This window comes from Myotis daubentonii, chromosome 7 (assembly GCF_963259705.1).
Source record: "Myotis daubentonii chromosome 7, mMyoDau2.1, whole genome shotgun sequence".
Classification (NCBI taxonomy): Eukaryota; Metazoa; Chordata; class Mammalia; order Chiroptera; family Vespertilionidae; genus Myotis; species Myotis daubentonii.
This window is the reverse complement of record NC_081846.1, coordinates 40556547-40569398: the sequence shown is the minus strand read 5'-3', so window position 1 is coordinate 40569398 and position 12852 is coordinate 40556547. Positions and strand designations below refer to the sequence as shown.

Genomic DNA, 12852 nt, shown 5'->3' with positions numbered 1-12852 from the left:
AGCTTTGATACTCTGGGTATGGGGAAATGCACACTGACAATGGGAACATCAGTCTGAGAGATGATGAGGAAACTGAGTTTTTCTTCATCTAAAAAGTGTATCCTTGTTTAATACAGAAAATATAAAAAATTTACAGTCAGCAAACAAGCTCATTGCTTCAGGCTGTTTGAGGGAGATAGGGGTCAGCCCTCACTCCTTCTGGACCTAAATGGGTGCTGCCTGCCCTAAGGGGCTGTGCAGACATTCAGGGGCTGGACTGCCCAGGCATCAGAAGGCTACCAATCCTTTAAAAATATATATTGCTAAAAGCTAATCATAGTTTTACATTTTAAATCTAGCATTTGTGCCTAGACTCAGTCTGCTGACTTATTACAAAGTTGTCAAAGCCAGCTGCATATTGAAGACCTAGAGGATGCAGGAGAAAGTTTGCTGGCCAAAGAAAGTGATATTAATTTAACAGGCCTACATCCCCAAAGGGGTTTGTCTGGGGTTTTTCATCATGCTAAGTCCCTTAGGAATTTTGCAACATGGGCACTTAGAACCGTGACCATAAGAGAATTGAGCAAGGAAGATATAGGACATTGCATTACAGATTGTGAACCTCCCAACTACAATACAAAGCAAAAGACTAAGAGGTTGTTTTCCATCTTATCTGTGGCCCAAGATACATAAACCTCATCAAGTCATCAGAAGAAGTTACCTTGCAAATACCATGTGGAGAATAGGGGAGAAAAATGACAACCAAAATCCTATCACACTGAACAGAAGTTTTTAACCTGGGTCTGTGGACTCCTATGGGGCCAGTGAGTTCACAGGATCCATGAACTTGAATGACAAATATATCTTTATGTTCACTTATCTCTAACTGAAATGTAGCATTTCTTTCAATTATAAGTGAAGACAACAAATTATAGCAGCTGTAGCAGTATCTATAACTTTGTCACCAAGAGAAATCAGATATTTTCATTGGATATTATAATGGTCATAGGAAGCTTAAAATACCATTTATGCTCATCAACCCTTCAAAATTATGATAGATATTAGACCTATTGCTGTATCTTAATGAATGCATTATATTAATTACTGTGTCACTATATCATAACAAGAAATTGAAAACTATATTTCAATGTAATTGTTTTTCTTTGTAAAATTACAAGTTTTCTTTTATGGATTTAAAAACATTTATTCTGGGACTAGGCTTCATTGGTTGGCCATCAAAGAGGTTAAGAATCTCCATATTTACTATCATTTCATTCTGCCTTCATTTCTGTCCTTAGCCACCATTTTAACCACATTCTACATATCCTAATTACCCTTCCATATCCCCAAGTTCTTTAAACAGGATAGCCTTTCACATGTCAACTCCTGTGGAGTACTGGTCCCTCTGATGAGAGGATTTTCACCCTCTTCACTTCCATTCCCAAGCCAGGGTCCCTGTTTGCGTAGCTAACTTCTCACCCACCAGGCACAGATGCTTACTTCCTCTGCTTAGGCCCCCCCTTCCTTCCCAGACAAGGCCAGCATCCCTTTCTTTTCATGCATCAACCTTGTCATCACCTGTTCAGTTTCTACTCTTCTAGACATGCTTCCATGTGGGCAAGGCCCAAGTCTGCCTGACTCCCTGTCATATACCCAGTCCTAGTGTGATGCTGGATATTCCATGGGGCTCAATAAATATACAAAAATACACTGCGCACATGAGTAAACAATTTTAAACTTTCAATTTGATATAATTTGAAATTTTTTGATTTAATGTATTACATACATTTTTCATGTTGTTATTTTATTTACTTTAAAGCTGCATAATATTCTACTGGATACAAGAACTTTAAATAATTTTTCTCATACTGATCATCTTATTGACAGTTTTCATTACCACAAATAGTGCTACAATGGACATCTTCATTCATAACGTTTTTTTGTTTTGTTTTGCATTAGGATTATTTCCTTGATATTAATTAATTGGTCAAATGGAATAAACATTTTTTGGGGTTTCTTGATTTATCCTATGACATTGCTTTCCAAAAGGGTTTTCTCAGTTTGGAATTTTTTAATAGAAACAGAACATCTACTCAAGATTTTTCAAAGTACTTTAAAAAACTTTTGCTAGATGTGAATCATTATGTCTTATGGATGAGTCAAAGGATTGGGTAAAATTTTGGTTGAAAAGAATGAAATAAGTAACTTTTCCTAAACTCAGAATGTGGTACACTAATTTTCACATTGAGTAAAAATATTTGTTAATAGAGAAGTAAGAACTAAGATATTGTGCTAGGAAAGACAAATTATTATTTTTAAATTGATTTCAGAGATAGGAAAGGAGAGGGAGATAGAAACATCAATGATGAAAGAAAATTATTGATCATCTGCCTCCTGCATGCCCCCTAAGGATCAAGCCTGCAACACAGGCATGTGCCCTGAACTGGAATAGAACTGTGACCTCCTGGTTCATGGGTCAATGCTCAACCACTAAGCCACAATGGTCAAGCAGAAGACAAATTATTTTAACTTAGATATGAATTTTGCTAGTTAAATGGGCAAAAATCATCATAAAACTCTGACAGAAGTTCAAATATTGGGGATCCAGGGACAAAATAATCTCTATTGTGACAAGAATTTCTAGTACTATGTCATTTCATATTTGAAAGAAATTAAAGCAAATATTTTTTAGAGGTGAAATAATTAACAGTGTACAAAAAGAATTGTACACTAAGAAAAATGTTTGCAAGAAGCTAGGAATACAATGTATGGAATGACTAGTTTCTCCTATTTTTCTGACATAAATGCTAGCAGGAAATTGTCAGACAGGGGTGTGTTTCTCATTCTGATTACAACCTCTCCCCTCCTCCCGCTCCTTTGATCTCAGTAGCCAACTCTGGCTTCAGGAGGGCCATTTCTCCACATGAAGGACCCAATTTTCTCCTTCAACAAATGGGGATGTGCTAAATTGTCTCATCTGTAGCTATACATAGAGCAGATCGTCAACCTATGAGATGGGTCATCTATCTTATTGAATATGAAGAAAAAGAGCTAACCCATGACTTTTTGCCCTGTCCATGTAGAGGGGGGACACCAGAGCTTCCCCCATTCAATTCCACTTAATGATATTCATTTAATATATGCTAACCATATATTAAACTGCTGTGTATAGGATGAAGTACCAGGAGCTGCAGGGGACATAATGGATGAGATGTATTAAGAATGAGTAAAAAGGCATTTCGTCCATTATACAGAAATGTGAGGAAGACCAAGAAGGTCCTTCTACATCTTTAAACGTCCCACTGGGAAAGTCAGGCTCATCGAGCCTTAATGTCCTGGAATGAAAACACAAGTGCAGTAATTACTATGAGACAATAAAGGAAGCACATAAAGAAGAGTGTAACTGCAGATCACTGTTGCATGGCAGGATGGCATGAAATGATCCTAGAGTCAAGATAAGGACAGGGTCTGGGAATTTCTTTGAACAAATGGTTGCTTTTTATGGCTCCCATTTATTGAGTGTCTGTTAAGTGATAGGCATGGATCCAGGCACATTTATTAGTTCATTAATCCTGACAGCAAACTGGGGAGTTAAGTATTAGTCCTCCCATTTTATAGATGGGGAAATAGAAGGTCAGTGAACATGACTTGGTCAAGGTTAGAGGGTCAGTGAGAGGTGGAGCTAATCTGACCTCAAGCTCATGTTCTTTTTACTATGCTATACATGCAAAGTAGGTAAATAACACTCAAGAATTATACCTTGGTTAATTAATATATCCCCATTCAAACTACTCAAAACTTAAAAACAACAACAAACAAAACCAGTTGTAAAATAGGATATATGGAAAGGGATAACGCTTTCTGAGTTTTGAGACTTCTAGCAGTATTACCTAGTGAAAAATAATCCCAAACAGCCTTCAAAAAGCATTTGCAGTACAGTCCACGAACCTTCATCCAAAGGTAACATATCATGGTAGTGAATTTGAAGGACTGCCCCAGGGAGACTCTGGTCTTGAAACTACTTTCTATCTGAATGACTCTCCGCCACTATTTTCCCTCTCTAAGTTTCAGTTTCTAGCATTCACCCGAGGATTGTTATGATCATTAAATAAGATAGTATATATAAAATATTTAGCACATTAGTATCAGGCACATAATGATCATTCAGTTACACATTAATTATTACTAGTACTGCTGTTAAGATTATATTTTGCATATAAGCCTAATAAGCTTGGATCTGTTTTTCTAGAATATGCTCTATTAGGTGCAGCATAATGGAAGATGATAGCTGATCACCTCTCACTGATTGCAGCCAAAAGAGACAGCTGAAATAAAATACCATAGGACGACAAAAAAAAAAATCCAAGAAACTAATTACATCAATCATAGGAATATTTATTAGGTTTTACATTTGCAAAGCTCTCTCATGATTATTTCATTTGCTCCATCCAACACTGCTGTGATGTTGCGAAGGCAATATTTGTACTTTGCAGATGAAAAAAGAGAAGCTCAAGAGGTCAACGCCTTCTCTGGAGTCATAGCTAGTCAAAAGAGCAAACAGTACCACAGTCTACAGGTGTGTTTGCTGTCCAATACCATAGCCAGGAGTGGCTACTTAAAATTAAATATTCAGCTCTTCAGTAGCACAAGCCACATTTCCTGTGCTGAACAGCTACGTGTGGCTAACGGCACTCATGTTGGAAAACACACCATTTTTACCACCTCACAATGTTTAATTGGATAGTGCTCTCTATAGAAATGGGAGCACCAAACCAGTACTGCATAATACTATGCCCGATGTCTATAACTGTGAACCTGATTTTCAGAGACAGAAGTCAGGAAAGATGAAAATACTATAGAAATGTTTCTATAAAAACACTTTAAGCTTTATACTATAAAGCTAAATTTGTAAGACACTAGACTCTAAGCATAATCAGAATCTGGCCCAGAATCCTCTAAAGTGCCTAGTACCAGTGCCCTTGCACACAGAATCTACAAATACTGATTGAGTAGTTAGTTCTATTTGATCACCCACCATTTCAGAAAAATATGTCATTTTAAGAGAATTCTTCCTGAAGCAAAAATGTGAAATGTCATAAAAATGTAAGTAATGACCTTTGTTAAGATTTCAAGGTCACCAATGGTTGTGCATTTACGAAATCATTCAATGTGCATACAAAGTCCTTTTATATATTCCAATATAATTTACATGCAGACAAGTTTTTTCATGGTGATATAACCCTCAAGGAGATATCCAAGATTTCGTTTTTTAGAATATTTTATAACATATCCCTAGTACATCATAAATTAATAGATCCTTAGTAAATCATAAGTCAGTCTTAACTTTTGGTTTACTTTATTAGAGCAACAGTGGGCACTTCTCTCAGAAGTGGAGAACCTAACAATACTAGTAAATGCTCAATATTATTTGGAAGAAAAGAAAAAGAAAATGCTCAAAAGTTTCAGAAGTTAGTTTTCAGATTATGACACACTACACACTCTTAACTACCTAAGCGTCTTTAGCTTTGCCTGGCAGGTTGCTGTGTCAAAGTCAAGGTGCACAGGCAAAGACGGAGGCAGCTTCATTTTTCAAATTGACTTTGAAAGTCTTAATGATATATGTACATTTCATGGAAATATGAACCCTAGTATAATGGTCTGTTCTCCTTAGACAGATGGGACTCAATTTATGTTCTACATGATTGTACCCCAGAATTTCATACTTAAGATGTTTGTCATAAATATAGTTAATCTATTATTTTATGAGGGATACTAAATCTCAGCCTCCTGGATTTGGATAGATGTATGCCAAATTTATGATGGTGCTCATCTATAAATGACAGATGCTGCCAAAGCAGAAAACTATCATTTTTTTTCCTACTCAACACCACAAGGTCCTGTTGCTGGAGACAGACAGGGGGGAAGAGGCAGTTACGAAGACCTTGCTAGCTAATCGATGGAGTCCTGCGGCAGTCAGCGGAAATGAGAAGTTGTCATTTGGAAAACCTGGCCCCATTTGTAACAACACATAAAAACTGTGGAACACACAGGGGAACCCATAAAAATGACGAGGCGAGGGTCTGTATTTGTATCCTTGGCAGAAAAACTCTTGGACAAAATTGAAAATGCTCTTTCATAAGGCAACAGGGTGATCATAAAATGCTGAACTGCAGCCTTTGCAGGCAAATCACATGGATCTATTGGTTGATAACTGCTCTGGGTTCACACCCAAGAGACTGCACCATGCAGAAGGACAACATACTGAAAACTGAAAGGAGCTGTTTTGAGATATCCTATCTTCTTTCCTTCCTTCTTACGTCTTTTCTGACATTGTCATCTCATAGTCTGCATGGTATGGTCATGGGTATAGGATAAATAAAATAATCTCCATCTCCTCAGTGGAAATATTTTAGATGGAATGATTCCAAATGTTACTGATAATTTGGATAGTGTTCAGGACAACTCAACTGGACACCCTAGGAGGCAGTTCAAGGCTCCTGCCATACTGGCGATGCCCTTCCCAATGTTGATCTCTCTCTCCGTCAGTATATTTGGCTTAGACACATAAAGTCTACAATGGTCAAGCTGGAGCTTTGAGAACATTTGTAATTTACCTGAAATGAGTGTTTTCATTCAAACATGTCCTTGAAAAGATCTGTAAGTTCTAAAGCTTTGCTCTATTATGGTTAAATGCTACAAACAACATACTGCATAGGAATGAAAGATTATCAATAAAACAATGCCTTAATGGCCCTTTCAATACCATAGCTCCTACTAAAAAATATCAACAGTCAGCAAGCAATTTAAAAGTAACATACGGTCCTACCCACTAATTCTTTAAAAAGTGCTTTAGTGATCTGACTTTGCCCATTGGGATACTTGTATTTTCTCCCCCAAGTAAGAGAGAGAAATTTAGAAGTAATGGGAATAACATAATACGCAAGGGGCAAGGAGTCCCTAGTTCCTGCTCTAACACCTGGGATATGAGTTGTGGACCTCACACAGACCATTTAACCCTTCCAAGACCCCAGGTTCTTCATTGTTACCTTGGTAGCAGCTCAAGGTGGTAACTATTATTTTTCTTTGTAGTCCAAATACCCAACACAATAAAAAACACACATGCTAGGTTAGAAATTCTTTTAGGGCAAGAAAATTTCTTTCTGTTCACTGTTGCATCCCAGCACCTGGCAAAATATACAGATGTACTATACTCCATAGTACAGTAATATATATTTGTTGAGTGAGTAAATGGATATGAAGTTTGTTGTATGAATCAATGAAAGATGAATACTAATTTCAGCCCTACCAACTACAGGGTTGTTAAGAGGGTCATATGAAAACTTATATGTGACTGAATCTTATAAACTGAATAAATTTAAGGTGTTCCTATTGTTATATTTCAAGCATAACATGCTGGTTCCATCATCTTTGCTCTTAATTGCATTTATAAAAATATCTGTAGCATTTTAAGTCATTCCATTGGCATTCATCTATTTAGACAGCAACCGACTAAAGGCTGTTTAGCTCTAAATAGCTTTCCATACTTTGGAGAACTAGAAATATATTTTCTCAATCTTGATATCTAATTGATATCTATTGCTAAAGACTATACATATGGACCATTAGGTTCACTATCAAAATATTTTATCATTAGGTTGATTATCACAATATTTTATTATTTTCAAGAAATAAGGTTTTTCAAAGGCTCTTTTTTTTGAACATGCTATGAGTGGTTAAATGCTGTCACAAAAGAACATTCAATTTGATGTATGGGGCATATTATCACAGGGAGGTGTATTGTCATATGGCATTATGGCACTTGAACTCCAGGGAGAAATTTGGGTAAAATGTCTGGCCAGTATGTTCTCACCATCTTCCTAAAGCTGCCTAATGCTTGCTGTGTTTTGACCCCAATTCTCCCAAAGCACATTTCTCCTCCTCCCTACTATGGTTTGAACTCCCATTAATGTGTCATTAAAAGTTGGGATAGATCCTAGGAGACCATAAAAGACATTTCTTTGGATTTTACATTTAATTCTACGCCAACTTCTAAAATGTGAACAGGACAGCTCTTCTTACTTAACTGCCTTTAATGAAACATATTTTTTTTCTAATCGAGTATATAATCCAGATAATACAATCTTTGACAGAGTATTGTTTCATAGAAGCAACAATATCCTATAAAAAAAATAAAACCTGGCAGGAAGTCCGGAGATGATGAATCTTGTTCTCCCAAACACTGGGTAACCTCCAGCGAATAACTGCCGCAGCAGGGACCTGGCCTCAGTTTGCTGCTTTGTAAACTTGAGATAATATTTGACCTTAATACCTGATCAACCTGGGTTAAAATTAATTAGATTATATATATATATTCTGTTCTTTTAAAAGAGTGTGATAAAATAACCCACTATTTATTACCTATTCATTAGATAACACAATTCAGTGATTCTATGACATAAAGAACAAAAAACTCTTTATTACCAAGTTTTGGGTAACTTCTTCCTAGACTGCAGAGCTTTGGAACCAGTATTTATGGGGCCTAACTAACAAAAGTCTTTTCCTACACAGTCTCTTTAGCTAAAGGGGCTTTTGTAAACTTTCCTCTTACAGTAATGAAATGATTCTCCAATGGCCTTGGGCAACCCCAGCAAAGCATTCTGGAGTCTCATCCTCAAAACATACAGTGATGTGAAGAGCAGAAGAGAAGTGTGTGTGCCTGTGTGCGTGTGCGCATGTGTGCGTGCGTGCGTGCGTGTGTGTGTGTGTGTGTGTGTGTGTGTGTGTTTCTAACAACAGAGAGGTTTCTGAAGAGAGAGGCAAACAGAGAAAGGGATATATTCTTTTTGTCTCCTTTAATAGACACTGGTCCTCAACTAGCCACTAAAACAAGATGACTCATCCATCTTGGGCCCTGAAGATGACTCATCCATCTTGGGCCCTGAGGGCAGATGTGTGTGAAAGCCCAGTAAACATCCAGTTTCATGGTGTACATACTAGAAAAATGAATATTTCCTCTTCTCTCTGAATCATTTAGTTTTAACTGACTCAGAAAAATTGCTGATTCACTGGGACTGTGAAATATGGGCTCTTCCTAAAACGTACTTCTACTAGTGGCCCATTTCCAAGGACCAAAGCTCTGCTGTTAGTTAATTCACTACTTTGTACATAGTTCCCTTAAACTCCTAGAGTTCATTTTTAACTCTGAGGGGAACTCTCAGAGATCTTCAAAAATCAAATATAGAGCATGTTTTCAGATTCATTTAATAATGCCACTCTCTCAGAAAACTTTGCCATTTTGCTCCTCCATTCCCCCTCATTGTGGTAAAAGAATACAAAAACATATATTAGTAGATAAGTTTAAAAATTCCTTCACTGACAAAAATCTAGAGTAAAAATCAAACATAAAATGAATAGAAAGGAATCATAAAGTCAAGTCAGTATTTTAGGTCCATTTCTTGATTTTTGTCTAAACACACTGTGACTAAGCAGACCATATATACATATTTATATATACATATTTATGCACACATATATACTTAAATGTATATATTTAACAACATGGAATGGTAACATATCAAATGCTTAGATTCCATGCAAACACATACCCTCCTGTGAAGGAAACATATTAATATTATAAAAACAAATCATGGAGAAAACATGCAACAGCTGAGCAGAGGAGAATGGGGTTGGGGCAAGGGACCAGAGGAACACAAAGAATGTAAAGAACAAAAAGTGTCATTGACCTGATTTGTCAGAGCTGTTGCCTGTGAGTGGAGTGATGGAGCAGCTGGGGTTAGCCTTTGCGCTGTCCTTGGAAGAAACCATTTTGGGTTTAGTTTTCGTTGCCTCTAGTGCTTTGACCTTCTTGGCATGTTTACTTCCTTTGTAGTGGGCCTCGGCCTGGCTCTACAAAGGAGAACAAATCAGGCTCATTTTTTTGGCTATTTACAAACACCACAATGGATGATCATGCAGGAAAATATACATTCAATCCTATGCAACATGGACATTTACCACTCAGAACTTGGCTACGTTTTGGCATTTAATGAAGTGGCAGAACAGTATCTAAGAGGTTTTTGCATATTGAAACCTTCTCTATAACACGGAGGCCTGTGTCTTTGAGAACCAGAGGACAACAGGGCCAGCACAAAATTGTGACAAAGGTAAGCTTTGATAGCAGTGCCTTCTACACGGTCCGATGGGGTTGCTTTTCAGACATTTAGCTGGTAGCAAGGTGCTTTGAGTGTCCTACTCATGCATATTCTTCCACAACCATTTCATTGGGTTTCCTCCTTCAGCTAAAAACCTGTCTGCCCTGAATCTAGTTTCTTCTGGACTCTGCTCTGAGAGCAAGTGATGTAACAAAGCAACTTGCTAGTGAGTGAAGATGGCACTGCATTTTGGAGTCACCTACATGTGTTTCATATAACATTTTGACGATTTCAGTTCTGAAATAGGTGATGTAAGCCACAAAGGGGGTAGGGACAGTCCTTGTTTATGATTTCTGATGTGATTCTGAAGTCTAAGCAGTTATTGTTACATTCACATATACATGAAGCATGGATAGAACTGTGACTTCAATATTGGATCAAAAGGAAGAAAAGAGATAAAGACAAGTGACTATTAAAAATCTTAAAAAGACAAAAACAAATTACAGCAAAACAAGAAAACATTTAGTCAATTTACTGACATTTGGAAAATTCCCCTCTGACTGAAGAACAAGGATTTTATTTTTTGGCATCAAGTACTAATGTAGAGACTAATAAAAGAATATGTATATTCACTTTGATTTCATTTTGAATAGACCCTGAAAATATAAATATCCATTTGGTGAAAAATTAAACATACATTATATGACATATTAGCTTACTTATAAAAGTGAAATGAATAATAAAACTATCAGATAAAATTAGTTTTTGTAAGAGGATTTCTAAAGTAATAACACTTTTACATCAGTTCTCCTTATATAACTTTATGTGTTTGAAGATTACTATACCAAAGCTTTCATTCATTTTCCTCAGCAAGCAGGATATAAGTGGTGTGTGTGTGTGTGTGTGTGTGTCTGTGTAGGTAGGTAGGTAGAACTGACAATAGACAGAATGAGCCAGGTTATAATTCTATGTTTCAACAACAGATATATAAGTCATTTCTCTAGTGTATAACTCCAATCACCCAAGGTCAGTGACCTTGTATTAACTGTACACAGTCCCTAACTTCCTGAATATCTATCCATAAGTGTTGTTTTAGATCATCATTGACTTATCATTGCTCTTTGTTGGTTTGCTCAGGGACTTCTCGTTATGTATTCTGTTGAGCTGGGAAAATTCCCAAGGGAGGAGAAAAGTGTAACATTATTTAAGTCTGATTTATTACCAACCAACAACGGTTAAATCCAGCTAATATAGCTGGGTAGGTATAAACTAAGAAAATATACAAATACACATTTAAAAATTGATAATGTGAAGTTATAATAATAATGAATAATATTATAAAGCCTTTGCCAAACATAGTTCTAAATGTATTACATGTATTAGCTCATTTAATTCTCATAATACTTTGTAAGGTAGGATTATTAGCCAGTACATTACAAATAAAAAATAGTATAGAAAAGTTAAATAACTTATCAAAATTCACAAAGGTAGGTGTAGTAGCCATTTTGCAGATTGAAATGATTACATGTGTATCCCTATTTCATTATATACACATACACTATACATATACATACTCACACTGGTGTAACATTATAATTTTATAAGGAGTGAAAAATTATACAAACAAAACACACTTTTAATCGCTTAGTAAAAGATTATATATATATATATTTTTTTAAAATATATTTTATTGATTTTTTACAGAGAGGAAGGGAGAGAGATAGTCAGAAACATTGATGAGAGAGAAACATCGATCAGCTGCCTCCTGCACATCTCCTACTGGGGATGTGCCCGCAAACCCAGGTACATGCCCTTGACCGGAATCAAACCTGGGACCCTTCAGTCCGCAGGCCGACGCTCTATCCACTGAGCCAAACCAGTTTCGGCATAAAAGATTATATTTTAATAGAAGTTTCTTTGAGTACGGAATGCCTACTTAATTCGTGAGAAATGTACTAGCATAACATAGTAGGCCTGATCCTTATGGTAAGTAGCTAAGAAAAGTCCCACTTTTTAGGTATATAATAATTTCTACAGATATTAGCAGACCTCCTCCTCTTTCCAAGTATACTGAATAGTGAGATGTTTACTTTAGTGTCCTTTGGCTAAAGAAACATACGGTTCTCAAAATAAAACCTCCTCGCACAAGAGAAGCAGAGTGTCATTTCCTCATTACTGGCATCAATGCAGAAAGTTAACAGCATCAGTTAGCACTTGGGATAAAGATCCAGCTAAATGACACCTCACTGGATGCCAAGATGGAAAGAACTGTCCATAGCCATGATTCGCTTTCCTTTTGAGTTCTGCTTATGGAGAGAAGTACAAGGATTCTTAGCTTCTACTGATCATTGTTTGGGAAATTTCCTGGAATAAAGACAGTGGCAGGCACCACTCACTCACATTAGGCATCCTTTCAATGCCCCAGTGGTATTCTCGGTATTAGCACTTTGCTATCCCCACTTCTGTATCTGAGACGGTGTCAACAGCGTCTAAATCCTTGGCAAATATTCAAGTGAAACTGAGACGCCATTAATTAGTAACATGATTAACCTGACTTAATTATCTAGGAATCTCCTTATTTGAGAAGTGAAAGAAATAAGGACAAGAGCCAGAAAACCCATGAACTAGGCAACACAATCAAGCTCAATCAGCAATCGCTCTTGTATCACTTCTAAGAGACCTAGTTGACCAAACTGACTTGTACTTTACACTTTAATGACTA

At 36.7% G+C, this 12852-nt stretch overlaps 1 protein-coding gene across 4 annotated transcripts in view; it reads right to left on the bottom strand.

Annotated features, from left to right (window-relative positions):
- The window catches only part of ZNF385B (zinc finger protein 385B), a 375335-nt gene that overhangs the window by 10466 nt on the left and 352017 nt on the right, over window positions 1-12852 (bottom strand). For all 4 annotated transcript variants that reach the window (XM_059703940.1, XM_059703939.1, XM_059703941.1 and 1 more), the window contains one exon: window positions 9723-9885. In XM_059703940.1, the coding sequence (XP_059559923.1) occupies window positions 9723-9885 (163 nt within the window). The remainder of the gene's footprint in view (window positions 1-9722; window positions 9886-12852) is intronic.